This window comes from Colletotrichum orchidophilum (assembly GCF_001831195.1).
Source record: "Colletotrichum orchidophilum strain IMI 309357 chromosome Unknown Scaffold_19.1, whole genome shotgun sequence".
Classification (NCBI taxonomy): domain Eukaryota; kingdom Fungi; phylum Ascomycota; class Sordariomycetes; order Glomerellales; family Glomerellaceae; genus Colletotrichum; species Colletotrichum orchidophilum.
In genome coordinates this window covers 27,913-51,526 of record NW_019172975.1, presented here as the reverse complement: position 1 = coordinate 51,526, position 23,614 = coordinate 27,913, and the positions used below count along the sequence as shown (strand labels likewise).

Below are 23,614 nucleotides of genomic sequence, written 5' to 3'. Positions count from 1 at the left end.
ACACCCCTGAACAACGCTAAGCCTAGATAACCTGTTCAATACCAACAAGATACCCTTATGTAGTGTACCTAGTAAAAAGACCGTGCTACAAACCATCCCAAACGCCAAACTTTCTCTCTGTGTTCTGAATTCGTATCGCCATGAGCCCAAGCGTCAACGGAGTACAGGTGGCCGTCTCGAGGTCGTTCCTAGGGGACGTAGATCCTACTGAAGCTAATGACCTCCCGACGACAGCAAACGCACTTGTCAAAATTGTTCATAGCGAGAGAGACTCGACAGTCGTCGCAAAGGCTCAGGCAACGGCAGGGCCAAACGATAATAGTGCGAGGAGAACTCTGGCAGACGACACATTGCGGGCCCTCCGGACCCAGACCAGCCGCTCCTTCTGCCCACGTCGATGCTCCGCGATCCACAGAACTCGAGAACTCGGACCGGCGGGAGAGCAGTAGCTGCTCCAAACGTTGAGTTTCTTCGTCTGGTGTCATCTTGATCGGCCGCGTCGTGATGTGATTAGAGTGCCCATTTGGCTGCAGTATCCGCGTTCGCTGTAGCTGCCGTGACCTGAGATACTGAGATCGGGTCACAATTCTGTCACTACTCAGATGAGCAGCCAACGCATGTGCTTCTTCTCTCTCTTCGGGATTGCTTGGGTGCAGCAGGCGTGCCAGATCTGAAAGCTGCAATAAATCCTCAGTGACTGGTGTGGGCTCCCGTGAAGCCCATGATCTAGACTGCGTGGGCGTTATCTGCCCAGCGTCTTCCGACTCCCACTCGCTGTCGCCGTTGGTGCTGAAGGACACGACACTCGTTGTATCGTCATCATCGCCTGCTGCCGCTGGTTGATACTCCCCACTATTGTCTGCCGAACCCCACCATCCGCCCTTCAGCCACCATCCGTAAAGTTTTAAATCTAGGTCGGCCTCGTCGACGGGAGCCCACCTTTGGCCTCCCCTCCACCCTTGCTGTCTGAACTCGGACTCCACGTCGACGCTATCAGTCAGTGGAATGTTCATAGTTGACTCGGCAGGGTGTGCAGGTGCTTGCGAACGACCGACACTGTCTCTCGGATTCGAGTTTCTCAAGTCACTGGCAGCTTTTGGCCGGCGAACAATCCAAAGAAGAAACCTCGGGTGCCGCAAACCAATCTTGGAAAGTATTTTCAGCATGGTGGTCGCCCACGTTCGGAAAATCAGTCTGTTGATGTTCATGATGAAGTCCAGTGCCATCAACCATCGGCCACTTCGCTCCGCGGCGCCGACGCCATCTCTTAGTCTTCGCTCCCCAGACCGGGATTTGGGAACCTTTTGAGCCGCCCGCTCGCGAGCATATCCACTGTTGGACAACATGTGGTCATCCTTGACTGGCACCAGACCAATGGTGCCTATAGTATCATAGTGAGAATCGGGGGGGCCCGTTCCGATCCACTGATTTCGTAATACCTCAAGCTCACGGTACCTCTCCTCCTCCAACCACGTGTGCGGTCGCATCGTGACGTCTCTGTCTTCGTTCAGGTAGACGGCTTCGCTTGCCATGGTAATGGCCCCAAAGCCGGTTCGAAGCAAAGCCGTATAGAAGTCCATTTCCATGGTAATCCGAATGTCGGAAAGAGAAAGGTTGGCTTGCATGTTGGCGTGAGCTTGGGTCAGCCGCTCGCGAAGGCTGAGCCTCTGTCCTGCCTGTCCCTCTGTCGGAGTGATAGCAGCCAGGCCGAGGGCCAGCAAGTAGATGAAAAAACACACCAGAATGCCACCTAGCACAAGAACGTGGGGTATGAAGCCAATGATGCAGACCGTCGGGAATCTGAGCAGCCCTTGCTTCGCAGGGTCGTCCAAGGAGAACGTGATGGCACTCCAAAGAATGCTTGCCATAAAACATAAGCCCCAGAATCCGGTGCTGACGAGTCGAAACCTGGCTTGCAAGTTGAATATGCCCAACATGTGGCTGGTGATGTGGCTCATGGTTGAAAGAAAGGCAACGAGCAAGACCTCGGGTGACGTATTCACCCTTCTAAGAATCATGGACCGGCTGATAGCGATGCTGGTAGCGCTCGTCGAAGCGGCATCTGCCGCTTGGGATTGGGTAAACAGGCCCCAGCCGAGTTGGTTGCTAATGGCAGCATCCGCCTCGGCAAAGGCAAGGGAGTGCTCAAAAAGGGTCATACCCGTCTCCGCTGATACGGGGCGGCCCTGTACAGCACATGAGACCGTCTCCAAGAATTGACTAAAACAAAACGTTCCGAATAGCGGCCACAGCAGAGACAGAGACCCCCTCATGTCCGGCGTCGCGTCTTTAGTACCTGCTGGGACCATGCCCACAGCCGTACAGGACGCCTCGTCTGAAGCCCCCAGCAACAGTGCTGAACTCATTGTATGGAGGAGACCGCCAGCTTGTGAGAACATGAGCTCAGAGCTCTTGCTTGTATTTCCCCAGCGCATTTCGGCGAAGTCGGGAGATGTTTGGCACTGGATTGATCGCAGCAGACCGCGCGCTTGCACCAAGAATAGAAGAACGGGAAGGCCGCGCAAGGCCAGTCGAGTCGGGAGAGTAAGATGTAAGCGTCGACGAGTAGCTGCGAAGATGTGTGTGCGGTTGAGGACGATTGCCATGGCAATACAGCAAAGCGCCCACTTGCTCGTTGCATAGCTAAAGACGCTGCCCAGCCCTCTTGCGCCCTCCATGGTGAATTTTGGAGAGACCAAGCCAGCATCTGGATCAGCCGGAACAGCAGGACCAGGCCCATGAAAGTTGCCCATGGGAGGAGGGATATTCATGGTGAAAGCAGCGGTGGTAGCTGCGTCGGTAGTGCGCAGGATACCGGGCCATGTTGCTTCAGGAATTACTCTCTGGCCTAGAGCATCAAGGGAGTCGGGAAATGGAAAATATGCCGTCAGCTTTCGTACCATCCTCGGGCCAGCCCATAACAGATCCTCGATGGAAGGAGTGAGTTTGGTAATGTTCACGGCGTATTGAACTTGGTGAGCAGTCCACAGTGAGAGATCCTGCCAAACCCCTGTATTTTCCAGAGAATCAGGTAGAGGTAGAAGCGGATTGTCCATGGTCAGCAGGAGAGTGTTCGTGTTAGAACCGGGTTGTGAGGAAGGTAGCGGCAGCAGCCTTATCGCTCGGGGCGGCTGGGAATGTCGCGATTCGGATCATGGGCAGTGGAGTCGAATGCGACAGAACATGGTGCGGACAGAGGGCACGAGGAGGTGTTCGGCCGAGGGAGCCGCAAATGGCTGAGTGTAGTTGATGGCAGAAACGGTCGTCGGCTCGGGAGGTGATTGTCGATGATATCTCGCTGACGATCGAGGACCAAGGTCGGTCGAAGATGGATACGGACGGAAGCTCGGATGGGATGGAGTGGAGGGATGTTGTCGCGTGCGAAGCTCATTGATCGCTCACTCCACTTCTTAGCGCCTTTCTCTGACGGACAACAGCAAGAGCACCGAGAAGCTGGAAGCCGGGGTCCGACACGACTGCTTACGAGACTCGGCTAGGGGCCTCTGAGCGCGCTGCCGAGGTTGGGGTAAAGTGGGTATTGGGCAGGCATCCATCCCGTTAGGTACATTATCAAGGGATCTGAGGTGAGGTAAGGTACCTATTGGCACTGAATTAGCATTGCTTGAGCTTCTTTCCATGTAGGTCACTTGGCAGAGCAGGATACTCGCACTGAAACGAACACGAACAATACCGGGCAAGACTGAATCTTTCCCCAAAATAGAGAAGGTGGTTGCCAAGCCGAGTAAGTCCTGAAACCACTGAAAATACCATACGCATAGATACCTAGGTTCACAAAGGTACCTACCTGTCCAGGTAGGAGGTACCCTGCTTGGTTCTCATCGTTGGTTGTGTATTTGGGCTTCTTTTTTGACTTTGCCAACAAGGGAGTGAGACAATAATTGAGGTTCATATTCAAGTTGTGCACGTCGCTGTTATATCCGTCAGTCTCAATTTTTCTTCTTTAGAAAAAAATCCGAACATTTGAGGGGCGTTTTGAGGGGCTTTTAGTATGGTCACCATCGTACTCATTGCCAAATTGCGTTGGTTTAATTGGCCAGCAAAGCATGCATGACTCCTAGGCAGCTTCATTGGACTCGTTTTTGATGCTACGTTGAGAACACTGGGGATAAAGTCACCACCATAGTGCCATGATGAGAAGATGAACTGTACAGCATTCACGACCTGCTTGCTCATTTCTCATACTTTGTGGCCAGGAAGGTTTCACTGCCTTCCAGTCCGTCATCGAACAGACCTCTGTAAGTGTCTATAGCTTGTCTGTCATCCCTCGTCTATCGAAGCTCCTGTGATTTCTCCATACAGGGGGCTGATGTATTCTGCCAAGCTGGACACAATGCCTACTATAACAGGATGGTCTCGATAGAGTCAGCCTCCTATGAGATAGGGCCGCGCTGATGCATTGTAACATACTTTACAGTTCCTGGAATCAAGGGCGCCTTGGGACTTTGATCGGCCCCTCCTCGAGGGTGTGACAACAGCGCGTCGCCAAGCTTGGGATGTGTTTCCTGTTAGGTAGTTCACCGTGATTTGGTTGTTTAACTGCTGGGCGGTTGGTTGCTTTCGAGTCTCTCGAGGACGGCGCGATAGTTGCCCTTCGAAGCTTGGATAGCACGACTGATGAGTTTGGTATGGAGTAAAGGGTCCAACGGCGAGAGCTGGCCCTTCACCCAGAGGTTGGTGATCTCGGCGCGACAGGGGAGATAAGCAACACAGCAAGCAGCTAGTATCTTGTCATGTTCCAGAGAGACTGGGTCCAATACAACAGATAGCGAATCCGCATCTCTTGTGTCTTGTTCATTTGAGGCGACAAGAGCCGCAACACCGCCGGTAACCATGTCAACACAATCGATGCCAGCATCGGCGAGAGCTGCCGCGGCAACGGTGATACAACCACCGAGGACGTTCATCATGTCCCACTCTTCATTGCCTTGAGAATGAGACGCTTCTCGCTCCTGGTCGCCCTCGATAATGGTGACAATCACGTCGACGCCGCTCTTTGGCCATCGGTCCGCAATGACGACTCCGCGCAGGGCCGTGTCGAGGTGAACGCTAAGATCCCTTTCACTCGAGTCTCGAAGGTAGCCTCGACGTCGACGTGTAGCGAAAGGAGCGTATTTGACGTGAGTTGAGAGCACCAAGTAAGGCGAGAAGGGCGCAGATCGAGGAAGTGAGCGAGGCCCGTGGACTGTGCAAATGAGCTTCATGCCATTCATCTTTGACTGAGAAGTGGCCTGAGATTTAAGCGGCGGCTCGATCTCCATGTATGCTGAGCCTGAGGCTGTAGGGGTGACGCCGGTCTTGAGAACTTGTCATTGTCAGCATCATCAAATACCAATAACACAAGAAGGACAAACTAACACAAGCCTCGAATACCATTTGCCGGCCTTAACCTAGGGGTCGCAATCGGATCCGTAGTCTCGTAGACTGGCGGTAATGTTGTACCAGGTGGTCCATTTATTCTCCGTCGATCAGCCATTTTGGTATGAACTGTGTTTCTTGATCGCGAGTGGTAGAGAAGACGGTTCGGTAGGTTCTTTTGTCGACAGGACAGTTTTTGTTGAAGGAGGACGTGCTCTCCCGTTATATGTGTATGATTGATGAACACCTGATCCTGCTTGTCTGAGTTGAGAGCCTTGCCCGGTTGCGAGTTCTCAAGATGAGATCTGAGGTGAATTTTCGTTACTGGCTGTCGAGGTGCGGCTACCATACCCGCTTAGTTGCATTTGCGCGTCGGCACTGGCTCCACACAGCCAAGTGGAGACATCTCATTATGCCATATAAAGGTCGAATACTTCAAGCCGAAATTTTTTACGGCACTCTTTCCCTTCATCAATCTCAACCACCATCCTTCGCAAACGCGATAATTGTGCACTGGCAGCCAAAATGGGCTCCTCCCGCAAGGGAAGCAGCAAGATTATTTTACTTGGTAAGTTTTGTAGCCTCCTTCACTGTCGTCTCCCACTCTCATGATGTACATCTTACACACCGTTCCCGCGATCTCCTGAGCGCAAGAACAAACATGCATCACCATCTGATCCTCCACCTCTTGGGACGTTGAGCACAATCTCTCGAAATCCTTTGGAGATAAATACTGACTTGGGTTCAAGGACACTAAATCAAGTCGAAAAATCTCGTCGCATTGTCGTTGCGTCTACACTGGTTGGGTAAGTCGATTTTACTCGTCCTCTTTTGCCGCCTACCTTGCACACCGTCGACTATGATGAACAACCTTTTCATTCAGTTCTGCTACTGAACACTGTGATGATACCCATTTACCAAAAAAATTTGTCTGACACGACGTTGAATTTCCTCTTCTGCTACTGTTCGATATGTCGAGTCAATTAGCTAACAGAGACTGTCCCACAGCAGGCAAGCAATCTAATCTGAACGGCAGGTCGTGAGCTGTGCTCTCGAGATGGGCCCACCCTGTAGCACTCAGGTATGATTTTTCTTCACTCTCGACTTTCTGCCCCCGCGTTTGCTGCTCTGGCTTCTGCCAAGTCGCACGCAACATCATGATGACCATAGCTTATCCATTCAACTATGTCATGCCAGCCGAGTCATCCTCCCGCACTGGAGCTTCTCTTCGCGGGGAGCGAGGAAGGTGGTGGAGTTGGCTCCCTCGGGAGTCGTCATTTGATTTCAGTGCCGAGCTTCTCGGTTCCTCGTTCTGAGGTTCAGGGTTCGCAAGGCCGGCTTGGCTGAATGAGTACAACCGGCTTGTCTGATCCGATGCCACGATCACCTTTTTATAAGCAACTTTTGCGTGCGGATCACTTTTGCTAATGATGGCCACATAGGATTCGTTTGTGTCTTGACTGCCTTGCCTCCATAACGTGCTGTCGTCCTTTTATGCCTACCTCTCGTGATGATCTCCAATGTGAAAAGCCTTTTGTATTTGCGGTGTTCATGAGAGAATGACGTCTTAACATCGCACGCCTCCTACACTCACTCCCGGCTACAATGGGTTGTATTAGGCCAGGTGATAAGATGCTGCGGCTGTTGCTCGCTCGTGGCCTCAGGTTCTGGCGTCACAGGTACCCATCGCCGTATTCAGCCTCCCTTGGTAAGGTGCCAAAGCAGAACAGGTCAGGGCGGGTGTTTCGTGGTACCCCTGATATCTTGAAATCCAGCTTTCTCAGTACGGGTAGGTCTCACAGATTTGGAACGCTACCTCTCATTCTGAGCCCAATGGCCCGCATGACTGGCAAGGCCCTTACGCGCTGCACTGTGTATGGCGAATTAGGCGATTGAAATGCCGCCTCAAGGAAGCTTAGTAAGGTTGGCATGATGGGCCAATTGAATATCTCAGAGCTGGTGGCAGGCGGCGTGTAGCCTTCACGTTAATGACCCTACCCATGTCATTCCTCATGAACTTCTTTGATGAGTTGCGACCTCTCAGCTCCGCCTATGGTAGTCTGGCTCAGCGCTGGGTTTAGTAGACACAGCAGATGATAATGTCATTCAAAATAGCTACCGTACACTCGTTCGTGTCTCGATTGGTATAAACATATGAGCGCTGCATCTTACATATATCTACCTGAGGTAATACATTGGTTCTTAGCAAGCCTCTGCGTTGGGAGCGTGAGCGTGGACGGAAGGGAGAGGTTTGACTGTCCCTCGAGATAGGCAAGTGCACCTACAACATGTCTGTTGGTTATGCGGCCAGTTGGGGGGGATTCGACTACCTTAGCTCAAAAGGCAAGGTAAGGTAAGGTAAGGTAGCTTGCTCCCTCGCAGCTTGAGGTGATAGACTTTGTTAGGCTGGTATGAGCGAGGGAGGCTTCTACCACTAACTTTCGTCCAATCATATTGCAGGCTGTTCACTGCATACCGTCTCTCCCGCCCTGCCTCTAGCAGTTGGACACGTTAAGCGTATGCCATGCCCTTAATAAGGTACAGATCTCAGACAGCGGAGAGCAAGGGTGCGGGTACCCGGCAAGCTGCCCTGTCGCAGCTGGGCTGTCAAGTACCCTTTCCCTTGCTTTCCAACCTGGGATGACAGAGAGGCAATCTGGAAATAAAATAATACATAGCCAAAGTTGGCGTCCTGTTTCAGTCCGACTCCCAATCCTAGTCGGTATCCCATCCACGCTTCCCTATACTAACCTTGCCCATCCCATACCCTTCGCTCTACGCATTGTCATCAGCCATCGCGTTCGCGGCCTCTTCAACTTTCGACAACTTGACACGTTGGCTGCCCGAACCGCACTTTCCTGTCACCCGACCGCAGCACTCGTCTCGCTTGGGTTTAGATGCTCTCCTTTGCTTAACATTCACAACTCCCAAGGGCTGGGCGAGGTGCTTCATCGCCGTTCCAACTCTACACCCTAAGCTCGGGACCGTGAATTGGACTTCCACCCAGTGCCCTGGATGTTGCCGTCTTATTCATCTTCAGCCACTTCCAAGGTGGTGCCACGGCATCATGCGAGTGGCTATTCCAATGGATATCCAAGGGGGAACACGTTCGAGATCTCTCCCCATAGGTTAGGAGGACACCTTTGCACTCTTCTCGTTGACTATTACCATTCATTTGCGCTGCGCTCCGCTGACCTCTGATTCTCTTCTCAACAGATACCAACCACGAGCCTCAACACCCGCGAATCGTCGTCGGCAGCGCCTGCTGACCCGTATCGTCATCGTTGCCACCGTTGCCATCTTCTTTCTCGTCTTCATCTGGCCTGGAGCCTCCCTGGCTTCCATCTTCTCCCTCGGCCTGCTGTCCGCCAGCAACGAATTACAATTGGAAACGGTACGATACTACGACCTCAGCAATGTGCAAGGGACTGCTCGCGGATGGGAGCGTGAGGAGCGCATTCTCCTCTGTGTCCCTCTGCGAGATGCCGAGTCGCATCTGTCCATGTTCGCGTCTCACCTGCGCAACTTTACCTACCCCCACCACCTCATCGACCTTGCTTTCCTGGTCTCCGATTCAAAGGACCGCACCCTCCAGGTTCTCAACGATATGCTAGAGGAGATCCAGGCCGATGAAGACCCCAAACAACCTTATGGCGAGATCTCAATCATAGAAAAGGATTTTGGACAAAAGGTCAACCAGGATGTCGAGAGTCGTCACGGATTTGCGGCACAGGCAAGTCGAAGGAAGTTGATGGCCCAGGCCCGGAACTGGCTCCTGAGTGCCGCCTTGCGGCCATATCACTCCTGGGTGTACTGGCGCGACGTTGACGTCGAAACGGCCCCCTTTACCATCCTTGAAGATCTTATGCGTCACAACAAGGATGTGATTGTTCCCAGTAAGCTCGACACCCCCGAGGGACAGGGGAGAGAGTATCTTGCTGACATTTTGCAGACGTTTGGCGTCCTTTGCCCGATTGGCTTGGCGGAGAGCAGCCGTATGATCTCAACTCATGGCAAGAATCAGAAACGGCGCTAGCTCTCGCAGACACGCTGGACGAAGATGCTGTGATTGTTGAAGGCTATGCCGAGTATGCCACTTGGCGACCGCACTTGGCGTACCTGCGAGATCCATATGGCGACCCAGATATGGAGATGGAGATCGATGGTGTTGGCGGCGTCAGTATTCTTGCCAAGGCCAAGGTTTTCCGCTCTGGGGTACATTTTCCAGCTTTCAGTTTCGAGAAGCATGCTGAGACAGAAGGGTTTGGCAAGGTAAGGCCACCGTGCCGCTGAAAGCAGAAAAAAACTGACCCACGCCGTCCAGATGGCAAAGCGGATGGAATACTCAGTTGTCGGCTTGCCCCACTACACGATCTGGCATCTTTACGAACCCAGCGTGGACGACATCAAGCACATGGAGGTATGTCGCCTTCCCTGCAGCAATATCACAAAGTCAGTTCTAACATGGCGCAGGAAATGGAGCAAGAAAGGCTTGCTAGCCAAAAGGAGGAGGAAGAAAAGGCCGAGAAGGCCAAGAAAGTCAAAGAGCAATTTGGCGATGCCAGCGGCCAGTGGGAGAAGGACAAGACTGATATGCAAAACCTCGTTAGCGGTGAGAAGAAGAAAGAGACGAAGGGTGCCAACGAGGCCAAGGAGGCCAAGTCGCTGAAGGAGGTCGATGACAAGCAGGCAGATGACAATAAGAAGCAGACAGCAGGCAAGAAGGATGCGCAAAGCAAGTCAGATAAGCCGGCGAGGAAGGAGAAGAAGGAGGGAAATGACGCCGGTTTCGCCAAAAGGGCTGAGAGTTGAAAGGATCACATTTAGCTGGATGGCCTGCTGGCGTCGAACGTTGCTGGGATCTGTAGCTGTTCTTGATGGACAACTATTGTTAGGCTGTCAGCAGTAGGCAGCTTATTCTCGCCACGGGGACATAAGAGCAGCGTCGAACCTTGTCATCAACTCTTGCTGTGTACACTAAGATATCTACTACCGGAGGGTCTGGAAGAAACGGGATGTTGTAGGAAGGCGTTGGTCTATTCTAGGGGGCTGAGGAATGAGCCCTACGTTGGGCAGAGAGCTTTCCCACGATATTATGAGTTACAGTTGCACCATTGTAGCCTCAATAATGATGTTGATGCAGAAGAAAAGCGCAAGATTTTATTTGTGAGCCCAACGGTTTTCCCTGCAACAGTCAAGCACAAAGAGTCGACTGTTGTTTACCTTGGGTGAGATGATACCGAGATAACTAGGGTCTGACCTTGCCGTATCAAGGTAGACATTCTCTCTCGGGTAGATGTCACGTGGAATCCCAACTTCAGCGAGGAAAAGCTTTCTCTCTGTCACGTTATGAGGCGCGTTTAGGTAGAATCTACTTCTAGCTGCCAAAGTGTAAACTTTTGCGGCCTTGCCATCAGATGCGTCTTATCGGGCTGGAAGGCCAAAGTAAGGAAGTAGCTCACATCCGCTCGAGGCACCTCACCTGGGGAGATGGAAAGGCTGGAACCATCGGGAAGGGTACGTACCTATACAGCTTAAGATACCCCCTTAAGGTGGTAAGGTACCTTAGAGAAGGTGGGAGGATAGCTTCCAGGTTGTGAGGTGCTAAGGAACTAGGTAAGAGACGGAGTGGTCCGTACCTTGCAGCGGAATCCCCAACCTGGGGCAACGTAAGGTCCCTCACCGGGCCGCCTTAGGTTGGGTAGGCAATTACTCAGTGACCACTAACACCAGTGACCAGGCGGCACCTACACTAAGGTACGTAGGTGCCTTACCCCGTAATAGTGGAGCTCCATCTGCAACCTGGTCAATTGCTCGCCCAGGAGTGCTTTTTGGCGACAGCTGTCTCCGTCCTTGACAAGACACCTAAATCTCAACGTTCTTGATCCGCAGCCCACGAACCGAAGCTAACTTCCAACGGCTCGACGGATATCTGTCCTTGGACCTCTCCGCGACGATTGCACAAGGCACCAGCCACACATTACCAACGTAATTTGCTGTCATCTATTCGGCCCGTGCTTCGTCGTTCTTCTCAAGCCTGAACGCCGCCACCCAAACCATCATACCTTACCGAGAGCCCCCCAAGACCGAACCTCGCGCGCGCGCACTCGAACCACCCCGTCTGCCTTCATATCATGAGTCGAGATGCAGATGAGCTGCTGCAAACCGAGACGGCTTCTGCCGTTGGCATCCGTTCCAGCGTAGACCTTCGTCGAGCCATGATCGCGCCCAGGATGCAATATCGAAGCCGACCCGTCTCTGTCGCTGTAGACCCAGTGTCTTTGGTCATGTCCGAGTGCATATCGATCACTTCTGCGATTCAAAAACATGCGCGATCTCCTCATTCTTCCGTTTCGGCCATCTTGGGCGGAAGCCCAAACCCGATTCACCTGGGCCCCCCGACTCCTTCGCCGAGGGGTGCGTCCAAGACGCCAGGTGCTGGACTCGGGATCGACCGTGCTCAGGACGTGGTTTCCGCCAACAGATGGGGTCTACGTGGAAAGAAGGGTCGCAGCATACAGGACAACCCATTGATGGCCGGCTTTGGGAAGCTTCGCCATGAATTGGCCAGCGTTAGAGGTAGGGTTCAAGCTCGCTCTTCGCTGCACTTGCCTCTGTCGCGCAGATCCAGCCTTGCTAACCGTGTTGCGCTCCAGATATCCATTCTTTCGATGCCCTTTTTCTCTTGAACCCGTTCCTTCAAATCATCCAAACGAAAGGCACCGCCGCGCCTATCACCATTCTCACTCTGGGAGCCCTGCGGAAGTTCTTGGCTTACGGATTTATAAGCCCTGCATCGCCGCGATTTGCCCTTGCCATGCAGTCCTTATCGGCAGCCGTCACTCGATGCCAATTCGACGGAAGTGACTCGGGGCAGGTGGAAGTTGTTCTACTGATGATTCTCCACCTGATGGAAGATATGATGTCGGGACCAGGAGGCGACATTCTGAGCGACGAAAGTGTTTGCGACATGATGGGCAGGGGACTAGCAATATGCTCACAACCTCGGTTTTCGCCTGTTCTCCGACGAACAGCCGAAGCGTCAATGGTTCGGATGTGCCAGATCATTTTTGAAGACGTCAAACACCTCGAGGTTGAGGCCGGAGACGAGTCTGATGCTCTAGACAAGCAGACAAGCGCCGACATGAATAGCGTCAAGATGGATCCCGCCGCGAATACTGCACCAGGCCTACAGGTGACGAGCTCTGAACCGGAACCGCGCTTGTCCATCTCAAGCTCGACACCTCTGGAGCCGAACCCTCGCTCTCAGAGAAGCTCAGAGTCGGGAGACAGCAAAGACGACGGTGGCGCTGGCGGTGATGTAGAGGCGGATGGTGACGCCGATGGCGCGGAGAGTTCCGACTCTTTGGATCTCCGACCCTACTCGCTACCCTCTGTACGGGAACTTTTCCGGGTTTTGGTCAATTTTCTAGACCCCAACGACCGGCAGCATACGGACACCATGAGAGTAATGGCCTTGCGCATTATCCACGTTGCCCTCGAGGTTTCCGGTCCCTCTATTGCACGGCACCCTGCTTTGGCCGGGATAGCCGAGGACAGGCTCTGCTGCTATCTCTTCCAGCTTGTCAGGTCTGACAACATGGCCATCCTACAAGAGTCGTTGATTGTGGCCGGGACGTTGCTAGCCACTTGCCGCGGTGTGTTGAAATTGCAGCAGGAGGTGTTCCTCTCATATCTCGTAGCATGCCTTCATCCGTCGGTAGAAATACCGCGAGAACCGGGCATTGACCCATCACTCTATGCCGGGATCCCGCAATCTCCCAAGCTCGTTAAGCCACCGCCATCGCAGACCAGCAGCGGGCGATCGACCCCAGTCCCGGTGAAGGATCGGCAGAAGCTCGGTCTTGAGGGCGGTGCCAGGAAACCAGACGCGAGACAGGCAATGGTAGAAAACATTGGTGTACTGTCAAGAATGCCAACATTCATGGCTGAACTCTTTGTCAACTATGATTGCGATGCGGATCGAGCGGATCTATGCGAAGACATGATTGGCCTTCTCTCGAGAAATGCTTTGCCGGATTCCGCAACCTGGAGCACCACGAGTGTGCCACCACTTTGCCTAGATGCGCTACTCAGATACATCCAGTTCATCGCTGAACGGTTGGACGAGGCGCCCCTCGCCGATGGCTATCCTGATGCTACAGAGTTACGAGAGTTGAGACGGAAGAAGAAGATCATTATCAAGGGTACCAGCAAATTCAACGAGAACCCCAAGGGTGGTCTTGCATATCTTGAGGCCCAAGGAATCATTTCCGACCTCAAGGACCCAGTTTCGGTCGCAAGGTTCTTGAAGGGAACATCGCGGGTGTCCAAAAAGGTCCTCGGCGAGTATCTTTCTAAGAAGGGAAACGAGGCCGTTTTGGAGGCATTTATGAGCCACTTCGACTTTTCAGAGAAGCGGGTAGACGAGGCGCTCAGAGGGCTATTGGAGACATTCAGGTTGCCAGGAGAGTCGGCGTTGATTGAGAGAATCGTTGTGTGTTTCGCAGACAAGTACTGCTTAAAGGCAAAACCTACAGAGGTTGCCAACGCAGATGCTGTCTACGTCCTGACGTACGCCATCATCATGCTGAACACGGACCAGCACAACCCCAACCTCAAGAGTCAAAAACGTATGACGGTGGATGACTTTGCACGAAACCTGAGAGGAGTCAATGACGGCCAAAACTTTGCACCAGAGTATCTTCAGGATATCTTTGACAACATCAGGACCAACGAGATTATCCTGCCTGACGAGCATGACAACAAACATGCTTTCGACTATGCTTGGCGCGAGTTGCTCGTCAAGTCGGAATCGGTGCGTCCGCTGGTTTTGTGCGAGACCAACATATACGATGCCGACATGTTCGCTTCAACCTGGCGACCTATTGTGTCCACCCTTTCATACGTATTCATGTCCGCTACCGACGATGCGGTCTTTGCGAGAATCGTCACCGGCTTCGATGAATGCGCACGCATAGCGGCGAAGTATAAGAACACGGAAGCTCTTGATCAAATTATCTACGCTCTCAGTCACATGACTACGTTGGCCACTGATATACCCTTCAACACGAACCTGAACACGGAGGTTCAAGCTGGCGAAAGCAGCGTCATGGTCAGCGAACTGGCAGTCAAACTTGGAAGAGACTTCAGGGCGCAACTAGCGACTTTGGTCCTATTCCGGGTCGTTACTGGCAGTGAGGAATTGATCCGGGATGGCTGGAAACACGCAAGTTATCGTGGTCTTTTGTCATTCTGGTCGAAAACTAACGACTCCTAGATCACCCGCATCTGGCTCAACCTCTTCGTCAACTCCCTGGTTCCCCCCTTCTTCGCTGATTCTCCAGTCCTCGACATTGGCGCGATCCCGCTACACACACCATCTCAAGTGATTGACCGTGCGGCAAAGACGATTGAAACAGGCTTCTTTTCTGCATTTACTAGCTACATTTCCAGCTATGCGGCAGACGATCCACCAGAACCCTCGGACGAAGAACTGGAAAGCACTCTCTGTACCGTCGACTGTGTAAACTCTTGTCACATGGGCAATGTCTTTGCCAATATCTCGTACGTTTATCCGTTCGAGGATCGGGGCAACTGCTAATCAAAGTGGTGTAGAAAACTCCCCCCCCATGAGCTGGAGCCGTTGATTGACTCCCTCCTCAACGCACTGCCTGAAGACAACAACCCAACGGTCATAGTTGTTAAGTCAGAAAACTTGCCGGCATCAGCAACGAATGGACAAAAGCCAGTGCAACCTGGGGCTGTGTATGACCCTGCCATGGCCTATATCCTTGAGTTCAGCACCGTGCTGGCTCTTCGTGACCAGGGCACAGTCCAACTTGTGGCTAAAAGAGTTATCGAAGCACTGCAGGCCGTGCTGCGAGATGCCGGACGATACCACTACATTGTCGTCTCAAGGGCGACCTTCTATCTTCTCAAGCTCTTACGAGTCAGCTATGTACGCATACTGTTGTCCCTTGCAATATTCATCATCTCATTGATTGGTTTACAGGCTTTTGACTTCATCAACGTCCCGGTATTGCTGCATACAATGTCGAGCTTTCCAAAGGAAGCACTTGCAAGGACTTCGGCCATGGTGCTTCATGGTCTGAGACTCTGCATAGACGAACCCAGCCCACTACGTAATGAGATCATGACTTCTCCGGATTTCTGGGCCATAATGCGAGCACTCACCGGGCGTCCAGATTCTGCGCCTCTCGTGTTTGACATCCTTGAGCTAGGCTGCGGAGGCGAACCACCTGCTATCATTGCAGACAACTACGAGGCGGCCATCTCTCTCCTCGGCGACTTCGCTTCGGGAGCAGGCCGGGTCGTCCTCGCAGAACGCAAACTGGACGCTCAGCAGCGTAAAGCTCGGGAGGGAACGCACGACAAAACCAAGTGAGTAATTCAGAAGGTCTTTGCTATGTTTGCAAGTAATTGACAGCTGGCAGTGTCAATGAGGCTATTTCACGAGGTACGAAGGCGGTCAACAGCATTTACAATATGACAGCGCGTATACCATTCTTGATGAAGCAGTCCCATCTTGAGAGCAACGAAGGTAGCACTCTCCGATATTGGCATTCGGGAATATTGAGAAATGAGGACTAACGCAATGTTACAGCATGGTCCGCTTACTGGCTGCCCATATTCCAGGCACTCACGACCCAATGCACAAACCCATGTCGAGACGTTCGCCTTCAGGCGTTCACGTCGCTGCAGCGATCTCTACTATCGCCCGAGCTCACTGACAGCGACCACAAGGAGTGGACAGCCATCTTCGGGGAGGTTCTGTTTCCTCTAATTCATAAGCTTTTGAAGCCTGAAGTCTTTTCGTCAGACCGTGACGGCATGAGCGAGATGCGTGTACAAGCCGCGTCTCTACTGTGCAAAGTATTCCTCCAATACCTCGTCCTCCTCTCGAAGTGGGACGGAATGTTGGACCTGTGGGTCAAGATCATTGACATCATGGATCGATTGATGAACAGTGGTCAAGGCGACAGCCTGGTATGTAGATCTGTCAAACTTTGGACCCTAAGAGAAGAGACTGCTAATAATAAGTAGGAAGAGGCAGTTCGCGAGAATCTCAAAAACGTGGTTCTTTTCATGGCAAGTAGCGGCTTCCTAGTGTCTCCCAGGCAAGACGATTCAAAAGAAAAGCTATGGAACGAGACTTGGAAACGCATCGACCGGTTCCTACCAGAATTGAAGAGCGACCTGGCTTTGGAAGAACCCAGCGGCGGGGAGGAGCCAGCACCAGCGGTGGGGGCGAGTGCCTAAACCCTCATCATGAGGCGCTTAGGCATGATTTGCCAATAGTTTGAGATGACTTTTACGTGTATATATATGGCAATTGGGGGCAGCATGGGTTAGGTTTTCATGATGGACAAGATACCGGACCTTATTGGCAGTCGATAGATTCAGTAGGATGTCAGAGTGCTGTCTTTACACGGGGAAGCATGGGAAGCATTTCGTCTGAACAGGATGGCAAGCTGATTCACATTCAGACCAAAAGTATGTAATTTGGCCAACTGCAATATGCGACCAAGATCCAATATATAATAGATAGCCATTCCTTCCTCCCTCGTGGAAAGATCCGGTAAATAGTGGTTTGTGGCACTGAGACACTGCGAGGTAAGTGTACCGGGGAGGAGAAACCCAACAAACAAACATCGAGGGTATCACCAAAAAAAGAAGACAAATACGATCTCGTTGACGGATGGAGCAAAAACATACAACACCAGGTATTCGCTGGTCGTCACCGACCCAACTACTAATCCGGCCCTCACTGGCTTGTCTATGGGAGAGCGGACGGGATCCCGAATTCTCCAGTAGGTATGGTCGTATGTGGAGGTCTAAGTGAAACATTCCAACATATACCTCAGTCGCCCATGGTTAATTGCTGTCCGACCTGCGCCCACCACGCGATGGAAACAGCAGCTCGTTACACAACTAGATGAACTTAGTGAGATGCCTGCCATTGCCTTGCAATGACAGGCAAGCGCATTTGCTGTTCATTCATTCGTATGACTCTAGTCGGACGGCATATTGTACCGCTTGCGTTTCCTGCAGTACTAAAGCTCCATTATCAATCTTGCATGCACGTAGGCTTCTCACCAATTAGTATTGACGATTGTAGCAGGAAACAGAAACCACGTTGTAGGAGCAGTACGTCGGCTGGGCATCCACGCTACCTATAAACTTCTCAATGACTTGATGTTGAATCTGGAGGTGTGGCCTTTACCGTGGTTGCACATTAGTACCTTGTGTAGGTCGGCAGCCCGTGCCCAAGGAACGCACCTGCCTGCAGCTTTTTTTTTTCGCCTTAGGCCGCTGAAGCTTATAGAAACACCCACTGTGCCAGTGCACAACTCCATGCCATTTGTCGACATCGCGTTTTCCTTCCCGCTGTACTCCGTACTCGCTGTCCTTTGTTTTTGGAACGCGCCTGCAACATCGTAGACATGGCGTCCGGTCTTCCTATTGCCACGTACGTGTCATTGCACTCCGACACGTCGGGCTATTGGCTGACCTTTTGTGCCATAGGGTATACGTGCGAAATCTCGAGGAGCGCGCCAAAGTCGACCAGCTGAAGGATGCGCTACTTCAAATCTTCTCCGATTACGGCAATGTCATTGACATTATTGCCAAGACGAATCTCAAAGCAAAAGGACAGGCTTTCGTCGTTTTTGACGACCCCGAGGCCGCTCGCAAGGCCATAGAAGAGGTTCAGGGATTTGAGCTGTTCGAGAAGCCCATGCAGCTGGCCCTCGCCCGGACTAGGAGCGACGCGACTGTCAAGTCGGTAGGCAACGAGGATGAGTTTGAGCTTCACAAGCGCCGTCGCCTAGCTGAAAAGGGTATTCCTATTTCCGTTCAATCTGCGCTCCTCTCTAGACACAGAATAGCTTGCTGACCCTTCCCTTCACTCCCCATAAGACAAGAAGAAGGCCTACGAAGCTGCCGAAGAGCAGAAACGTCTCAAAAGACCTGGCCCCGGCAGTGCTGCGGCACCAGACGCCCGTCCGGCAAAGGCTGCTCGCGGAGCTGGTCTCAAGTCCACCAATCCCTCCACAACAGCTGTTATTCCCGATGAATATCTACCCCCGAACAAGATTCTGTTCGTACAGAACTTACCCGACGACTACGATATCGAGGCTGTTACCAGTATCTTTGGCCGTTTCGAGGGTTTCCGTGAGGTAAGATTAGTGCCGGGACGCCGCGGTATTGCCTTTGTCGAGTACGACGGTGAACAGGGTGCCATTACGGCGAAAGAGAATACGGCTGGAATGGTACTGGGGGATACCCATACAATCAAGGTCACATACCAACGCCAGTAGGCTGCCTTAGAGGAACCAGAGCGGCGGTATACACCTCAATTATGTTCGCTTGTAGGGTAATATGTGGTTCGGGAGGGTAAGAATGTTACAACGAGTGCACACCCCCGCAAAGCTATTCTAGCTACACCCCGACACATGCTTGATCACCTCCTCTCATCCCGTGCCGCAAGACTGCTTAGAAGATAACGTCATTGTCTTCCTCCGCAGCGAGAAGGTCGCCGGGTCCTGACGCATCATCCCTGTCCTCTTCTGCTGCCCGTGCGGCCTTTTTGGCTTTGATCTCGGCGTCTGCGGCAGCAGTGTCCCTCTGTTTTTTGCCGGCAACCTATAGTCTATTGTGAGATGCCGTCGTCACTCAGACCTAGTGGCTCTCCACGTACCTTTTTGAGTCTATAGAACTCCTCTCTGTCAAGTTCATCGAGCTCCGAGTTAATGTCTGTAGTCCGAGTCAGATAGATTTACCAAAGTACGGTGCACAACGTACACTTGATGGTATTCTCTGTCCTGGGAATAATAACGTGCTCGCTGTTGGAACAGTCAGTGGGGGCCCACCAATATAATCTTGCATGCGTCTTACATGGCGTTTACTGCGAGATGTTAGTCAATGGCTGAGGGCTCGATATTGAGTGGAAGACATACCACGTCGATTGACGACCTTAATAACCTCATCCAAAATGACAAAAGCAGTCTTGCCTCCGTTAGCGCTTTTGCACCATCCACCGGACGCGGCTGACAGCGGCATACCTGGAGACTCGCAAGCTCAACCAGAGCCTCAACAGCGCGAGCATATGTCTCGCGACAACGCTGGACTTGTTGACCGCCCTTGCCCAAGCCCGTCAGGCCGAAATCGTTGTTTCCTTCAGTCACGTAGCTCTCAAATGCCGGGAGCAGAACGCCAGAAACGTTCTCCTGCTTGGTACGAACACGGAAGCGAGCTGACCGGGCCGACTCTTGAATCTGGTATCCGATATCACCACCCACAGCGTAAGTAACCTCGGCCAAGGAGAAGGAGGCAATCTGCATCACGCGTCCCATCTTTCTCTTCGCCTCGTCGATACGTCGTGTAATCTCTGTTAAGGCGCAGTCACCTCCGTCAGCGCACAACAGTCTCGAAATGGAAGCGGCGCTGCCAACCTCGGAATCGCCTGCATCGCGGAATAAGTCAGTGATTTAAGTCCTACTGCGAGATCCAGACCATTGGACACGTACTTGGTCAAGGCCTCGCTCTTTCTTTTCAACAAGCTGTGGCCAGTTTCGGCGCCCTTGAGCTTGGCCTTCATGATCCCCAACGACTGGCGCGTGGGGAACACCGCTTCTCGGTCCTACACAAATGCATGGGCATGTTAGAAGGCTCCGGAGTCACATCTGATTGATTTAGGAGGGATTCAGCCTACAGGAGCACCTGACATGGTGATGACTGATCGGAATATACGATGATGCAGGAGGAACTCGGCTTTTGAAGCGATCCGTACATCAACGAGGAGCAAAGGCAGCTGGGCGCAGAATGGTCGTTCGACAGAGTCTCGACAAAGTCGACGAGGAGGAGCTGGAGATGTTGTCAAGCGGCTTGTAGAGGCTGTTGCGTCAGTGCTCACAGCCGACTGGGCGAAGGCACACTACCTAAGGTAAGTACCTACCTCATGCGGCTCCCCCAGAGAAGGAGTACCTTAGGTACCTACATGCCGTAGGTCGATTGCTGGCGATTAGCAGCCCGCTGATAAAGCTTGTAAGTGGGTTCTCCCTAAGGTAGGTACCTACCCGCGCGTAAGAGTCTCCTGGCCAAAGCGCGCTTGTGCATCGCGATATCCTTGTATCGGTGGCTGGGTACACCCGGTTTATCCCAATAGCCGAGCGCTGCCTCTCGAATATCCGGGACTCGGCGCCTGCAAGAAAAAGTAGGGTACGGATAGACACCTGGGTCAACTGGGCCTCGTTGATCTTGCCTGAGAGAGCAGGCACGCAGGCCAGTCACCGACCTGCATCGCAAAGAAACGATCTGTCGCCTTGTTCGCGCCATGATCATCTTTTGAATCGCGCCCCTCGCATTTGCAAATTCTTGACCGACGCGACCGGCACACGGCCAAAAGGCGCTCTCGGCGCTCGAGCTGTCAGTCTCTTGGTCTCTCATGGCCTTTGGGCAAACGGCCTGAACCAAGATGCCTGCTCCCGCGCTTCTCAACGGCTCTCAGAGGCGGCCGGATCTACACCTTGTTGTATGCGCTGTTCATTGCTCTAATTGTTCTTTGGGTTTTCTTGACATTGAGCGTCTGAACTAACGTATTTATTATTGTAGGGCGACGAGGACTCCGTATACGAACAGGATATCCTGCGAACGCCCGGAAGCATCAAGCCATGGCTTGCCTACATTCAGTTCAAGTCTCAACATGGAACCATACACGAACGCGCCTTCGTGCTCGAGCGAGCGTGCCTCCAACTCCCGCGGTCTTACAAGCTCTGGAAGATGGTATGTCGCGCAAAGCTCACCAGCCAGCCGTGCCGCCGCCGACTGCTAACAATACGAACAGTATCTTACCTTCCGCGTCAAGCATGTTTCAAAGCTAAACGCTGCCATTTTTCCCGCCGAGTACCAAAAGGTCAATGCCCTCTTCGAGCGCGCCCTCATTCTGCTGAACAAGATGCCTCGCATCTGGGAGCTTTATCTGAAGTTCTTGCTTCAGCAGCCGCTCATTACAACTACCCGACGCACCTTCGATCGAGCCCTTCGCGCCCTACCGCTTACCCAACACAATCGAATATGGGCCCTCTACAAGCCATTTGTCAACTCTCCTGCAGGAATCAGCGCCGTCAAGGTGTGGCGCCGCTATATGCAAATACATCCCGAGGACGCCGAAGACTTCATTGAACTCCTTGTACAGGTCGGCTTCTACACCGAAGCCGTCAAGAAGTACATGGATATTCTTAACAACCCGCGTTTTACGAGCAAGCAAGGGAAAGGACACTACGAGCTTTGGAGTGAAATGGTGGACTTGATGGTGGAACACGCGGCGGAGATCGAGACCGGTCATGAAACTGGTATTGACGTTGACAGGATCGTCAGAAGCGGTATTGTCCGGTTCGCCGACCAACGCGGGAAACTCTGGTGTGGTCTGGCGACGTACTGGATACGAAGAGGCAGCTTCGAACGCGCCAGAGATGTGCTCGAGGAAGCCATCACTACCGTAATGACAGTACGGGACTTCACGCTTGTTTTCGATTCTTATACCGAATTTGAGGAGTCCATCATTGGAGCTCTTATGGAGGTCGCCTCGAACCGCGCCGACAGCGGCATCGTGGATGAGGAGGCGGATTTCGAACTCGATATACGGATGATGCGCTTCGAGCAGCTCATGGATAGAAGACCATTCCTTCTCAACGACGTGGTCCTGCGACAAAACCCCAACAATGTGTCTGAATGGGAGAAGAGAGTAGCGCTCTGGGGTGACAATCATCTCGAAATCGTACAGACGTACACAGCCGCAATCGCAACAATACAACCAAAAAAGGCCGTCGGACCCTTCCACCAGCTCTGGGCTAATTACGCCAAATTCTACGAGCGCGGCGGTGATCTACGCAATGCGCGCATCATCATGGAAAAGGCCGTCAAAGTGCCGTTCAAGTCCGTTGCGGAGCTGGCCGATATGTGGATTGAGTGGGCTGAAATGGAGTTGAGGAACGAGAATTTTGACGATGCCGTTCGAATTATGGCCAAAGCTGTACAGGCGCCGAAGAGATCCACCGTCGATTACTTTGACGAGACGCTATCGCCGCAGCAGCGTGTGCACAAGAGTTGGAAGCTGTGGAGTTTCTACGTGGACCTCGTAGAAAGCGTCAGCTCGGTGGAGGACACGCGAAAGGTTTATGAGCGCATCTTTGAGCTGCGGATTGCGACACCACAGACAGTAGTCAACTATGCGAATCTACTGGAAGAGCACCAATACTACGAGGAGTCATTCAAGATCTACGAACGCGGCCTTGATCTCTTCAGCTACCCGGTCGCCTTTGAGTTGTGGAACCTCTACCTCACAAAGGCTGTTGATCGCAAGATCGGCATTGAGCGTCTGCGCGACCTATTCGAACAGGCCATTGAGGACTGCCCACCCAAATTTGCCAAGGTCATCTACCTCATGTACGGCAACTTGGAAGAGGAGCGGGGCCTCGCGAGGCATGCTATGCGCATCTATGAACGCGCAACGCGGGCGGTGGCAGATGAGGATCGTGCAGATATGTTCAATTTTTACATCACCAAGTCGGCATCCAACTTTGGCCTACCGTCGACGAGGCCAATCTACGAAAAGGCCATCTCCACTCTACCCGACAACGAGGCACGGGATATGTGCCTAAAGTTTGCCGACATGGAGAAGCGCCTTGGCGAGATCGATCGGGCAAGGGCCATTTACGGTCACGCGTCACAGTTCTGTGATCCACGCACCAGCCCAGCCTTTTGGACCAAGTGGGAGTCGTTCGAGGTGCAGCATGGCAACGAGGATACTTTCAAAGAGATGCTGCGTATCAAGCGTAGTGTGCAGGCGCAGTACAACACGGACGTCAATTTCATCGCGTCGCAGGCGCTCGCGCGCAGTCAGCGGCGACCAGAGGAGTCAGGCGATGCCGAGGTGGACGATGCTATGGCGGCACTCGAGCGACAGGCGAGAGCACCGGCTGGGTTTGTGGCTGCCAGCGACGCTCCCAAGGTGGACAGCGCAATGGAAGCACCGCCAGCGACGGCGAACCCGGATGCTATCGACATTGATGACCTTGACAAGTAACACGTATCAATTTCCCCGGCCTAACGGCGGTTGGCTACTTTTAGGTGATAGCATACAGACAGCAGAACACCAGCAACATTTTTCCATCCCCGGTCCTCCCAATTCAATTCAACTCAACGTCTGTTGCAA

The 23,614-nt window shown here is 52.7% G+C and overlaps 7 protein-coding genes across 7 annotated transcripts; 4 read left to right on the top strand and 3 right to left on the bottom strand.

Annotated features, from left to right (window-relative positions):
* Positions 1-188: 188 nt before the first annotated feature.
* CORC01_03174 (uncharacterized protein) lies at positions 189-3,056 on the bottom strand (the record flags this gene model as incomplete). Its single annotated transcript, XM_022614824.1, has 1 exon — positions 189-3,056. The coding sequence occupies one exon, from the start codon at positions 3,054-3,056 to the stop codon at positions 189-191; it is 2,868 nt and encodes a 955-aa protein (XP_022478560.1).
* Positions 3,057-4,553: 1,497 nt separating this feature from the next.
* CORC01_03173 (3' exoribonuclease) lies at positions 4,554-5,494 on the bottom strand (the record flags this gene model as incomplete). The annotated part of the gene is made up of 2 exons (XM_022614823.1): positions 4,554-5,323; positions 5,377-5,494. 2 exons carry the CDS (start codon positions 5,492-5,494, stop codon positions 4,554-4,556), a joined length of 888 nt encoding a protein of 295 aa, XP_022478559.1.
* Positions 5,495-8,391: 2,897 nt separating this feature from the next.
* CORC01_03172 (mannan polymerase II complex ANP1 subunit) lies at positions 8,392-10,188 on the top strand (the record flags this gene model as incomplete). The annotated part of the gene is made up of 5 exons (XM_022614822.1): positions 8,392-8,504; positions 8,593-9,272; positions 9,329-9,648; positions 9,701-9,796; positions 9,850-10,188. The coding sequence occupies 5 exons, from the start codon at positions 8,392-8,394 to the stop codon at positions 10,186-10,188; spliced, it is 1,548 nt and encodes a 515-aa protein (XP_022478558.1).
* Positions 10,189-11,510: 1,322 nt separating this feature from the next.
* CORC01_03171 (Sec7 domain-containing protein) lies at positions 11,511-16,659 on the top strand (the record flags this gene model as incomplete). Its single annotated transcript, XM_022614821.1, has 8 exons — positions 11,511-11,955; positions 12,033-14,491; positions 14,657-14,943; positions 14,995-15,337; positions 15,392-15,780; positions 15,834-15,940; positions 16,004-16,386; positions 16,444-16,659. 8 exons carry the CDS (start codon positions 11,511-11,513, stop codon positions 16,657-16,659), a joined length of 4,629 nt encoding a protein of 1,542 aa, XP_022478557.1.
* A 1,184-nt stretch (positions 16,660-17,843) lies between these two features.
* On the top strand, positions 17,844-18,719 carry CORC01_03170 (RNA recognition domain-containing protein; the record flags this gene model as incomplete). Its single annotated transcript, XM_022614820.1, has 3 exons — positions 17,844-17,869; positions 17,926-18,239; positions 18,319-18,719. 3 exons carry the CDS (start codon positions 17,844-17,846, stop codon positions 18,717-18,719), a joined length of 741 nt encoding a protein of 246 aa, XP_022478556.1.
* Positions 18,720-18,894: 175 nt separating this feature from the next.
* On the bottom strand, positions 18,895-20,128 carry CORC01_03169 (ATP synthase subunit D; the record flags this gene model as incomplete). The annotated part of the gene is made up of 9 exons (XM_022614819.1): positions 18,895-19,044; positions 19,100-19,155; positions 19,204-19,244; positions 19,297-19,306; positions 19,359-19,407; positions 19,464-19,789; positions 19,854-19,864; positions 19,929-20,041; positions 20,114-20,128. The coding sequence occupies 9 exons, from the start codon at positions 20,126-20,128 to the stop codon at positions 18,895-18,897; spliced, it is 771 nt and encodes a 256-aa protein (XP_022478555.1).
* Positions 20,129-20,875: 747 nt separating this feature from the next.
* Positions 20,876-23,485, top strand: CORC01_03168 (pre-mRNA-splicing factor SYF1; the record flags this gene model as incomplete). The annotated part of the gene is made up of 3 exons (XM_022614818.1): positions 20,876-20,932; positions 21,013-21,183; positions 21,245-23,485. The coding sequence occupies 3 exons, from the start codon at positions 20,876-20,878 to the stop codon at positions 23,483-23,485; spliced, it is 2,469 nt and encodes an 822-aa protein (XP_022478554.1).
* Between the last annotated feature and the right edge of the window lie 129 nt (positions 23,486-23,614).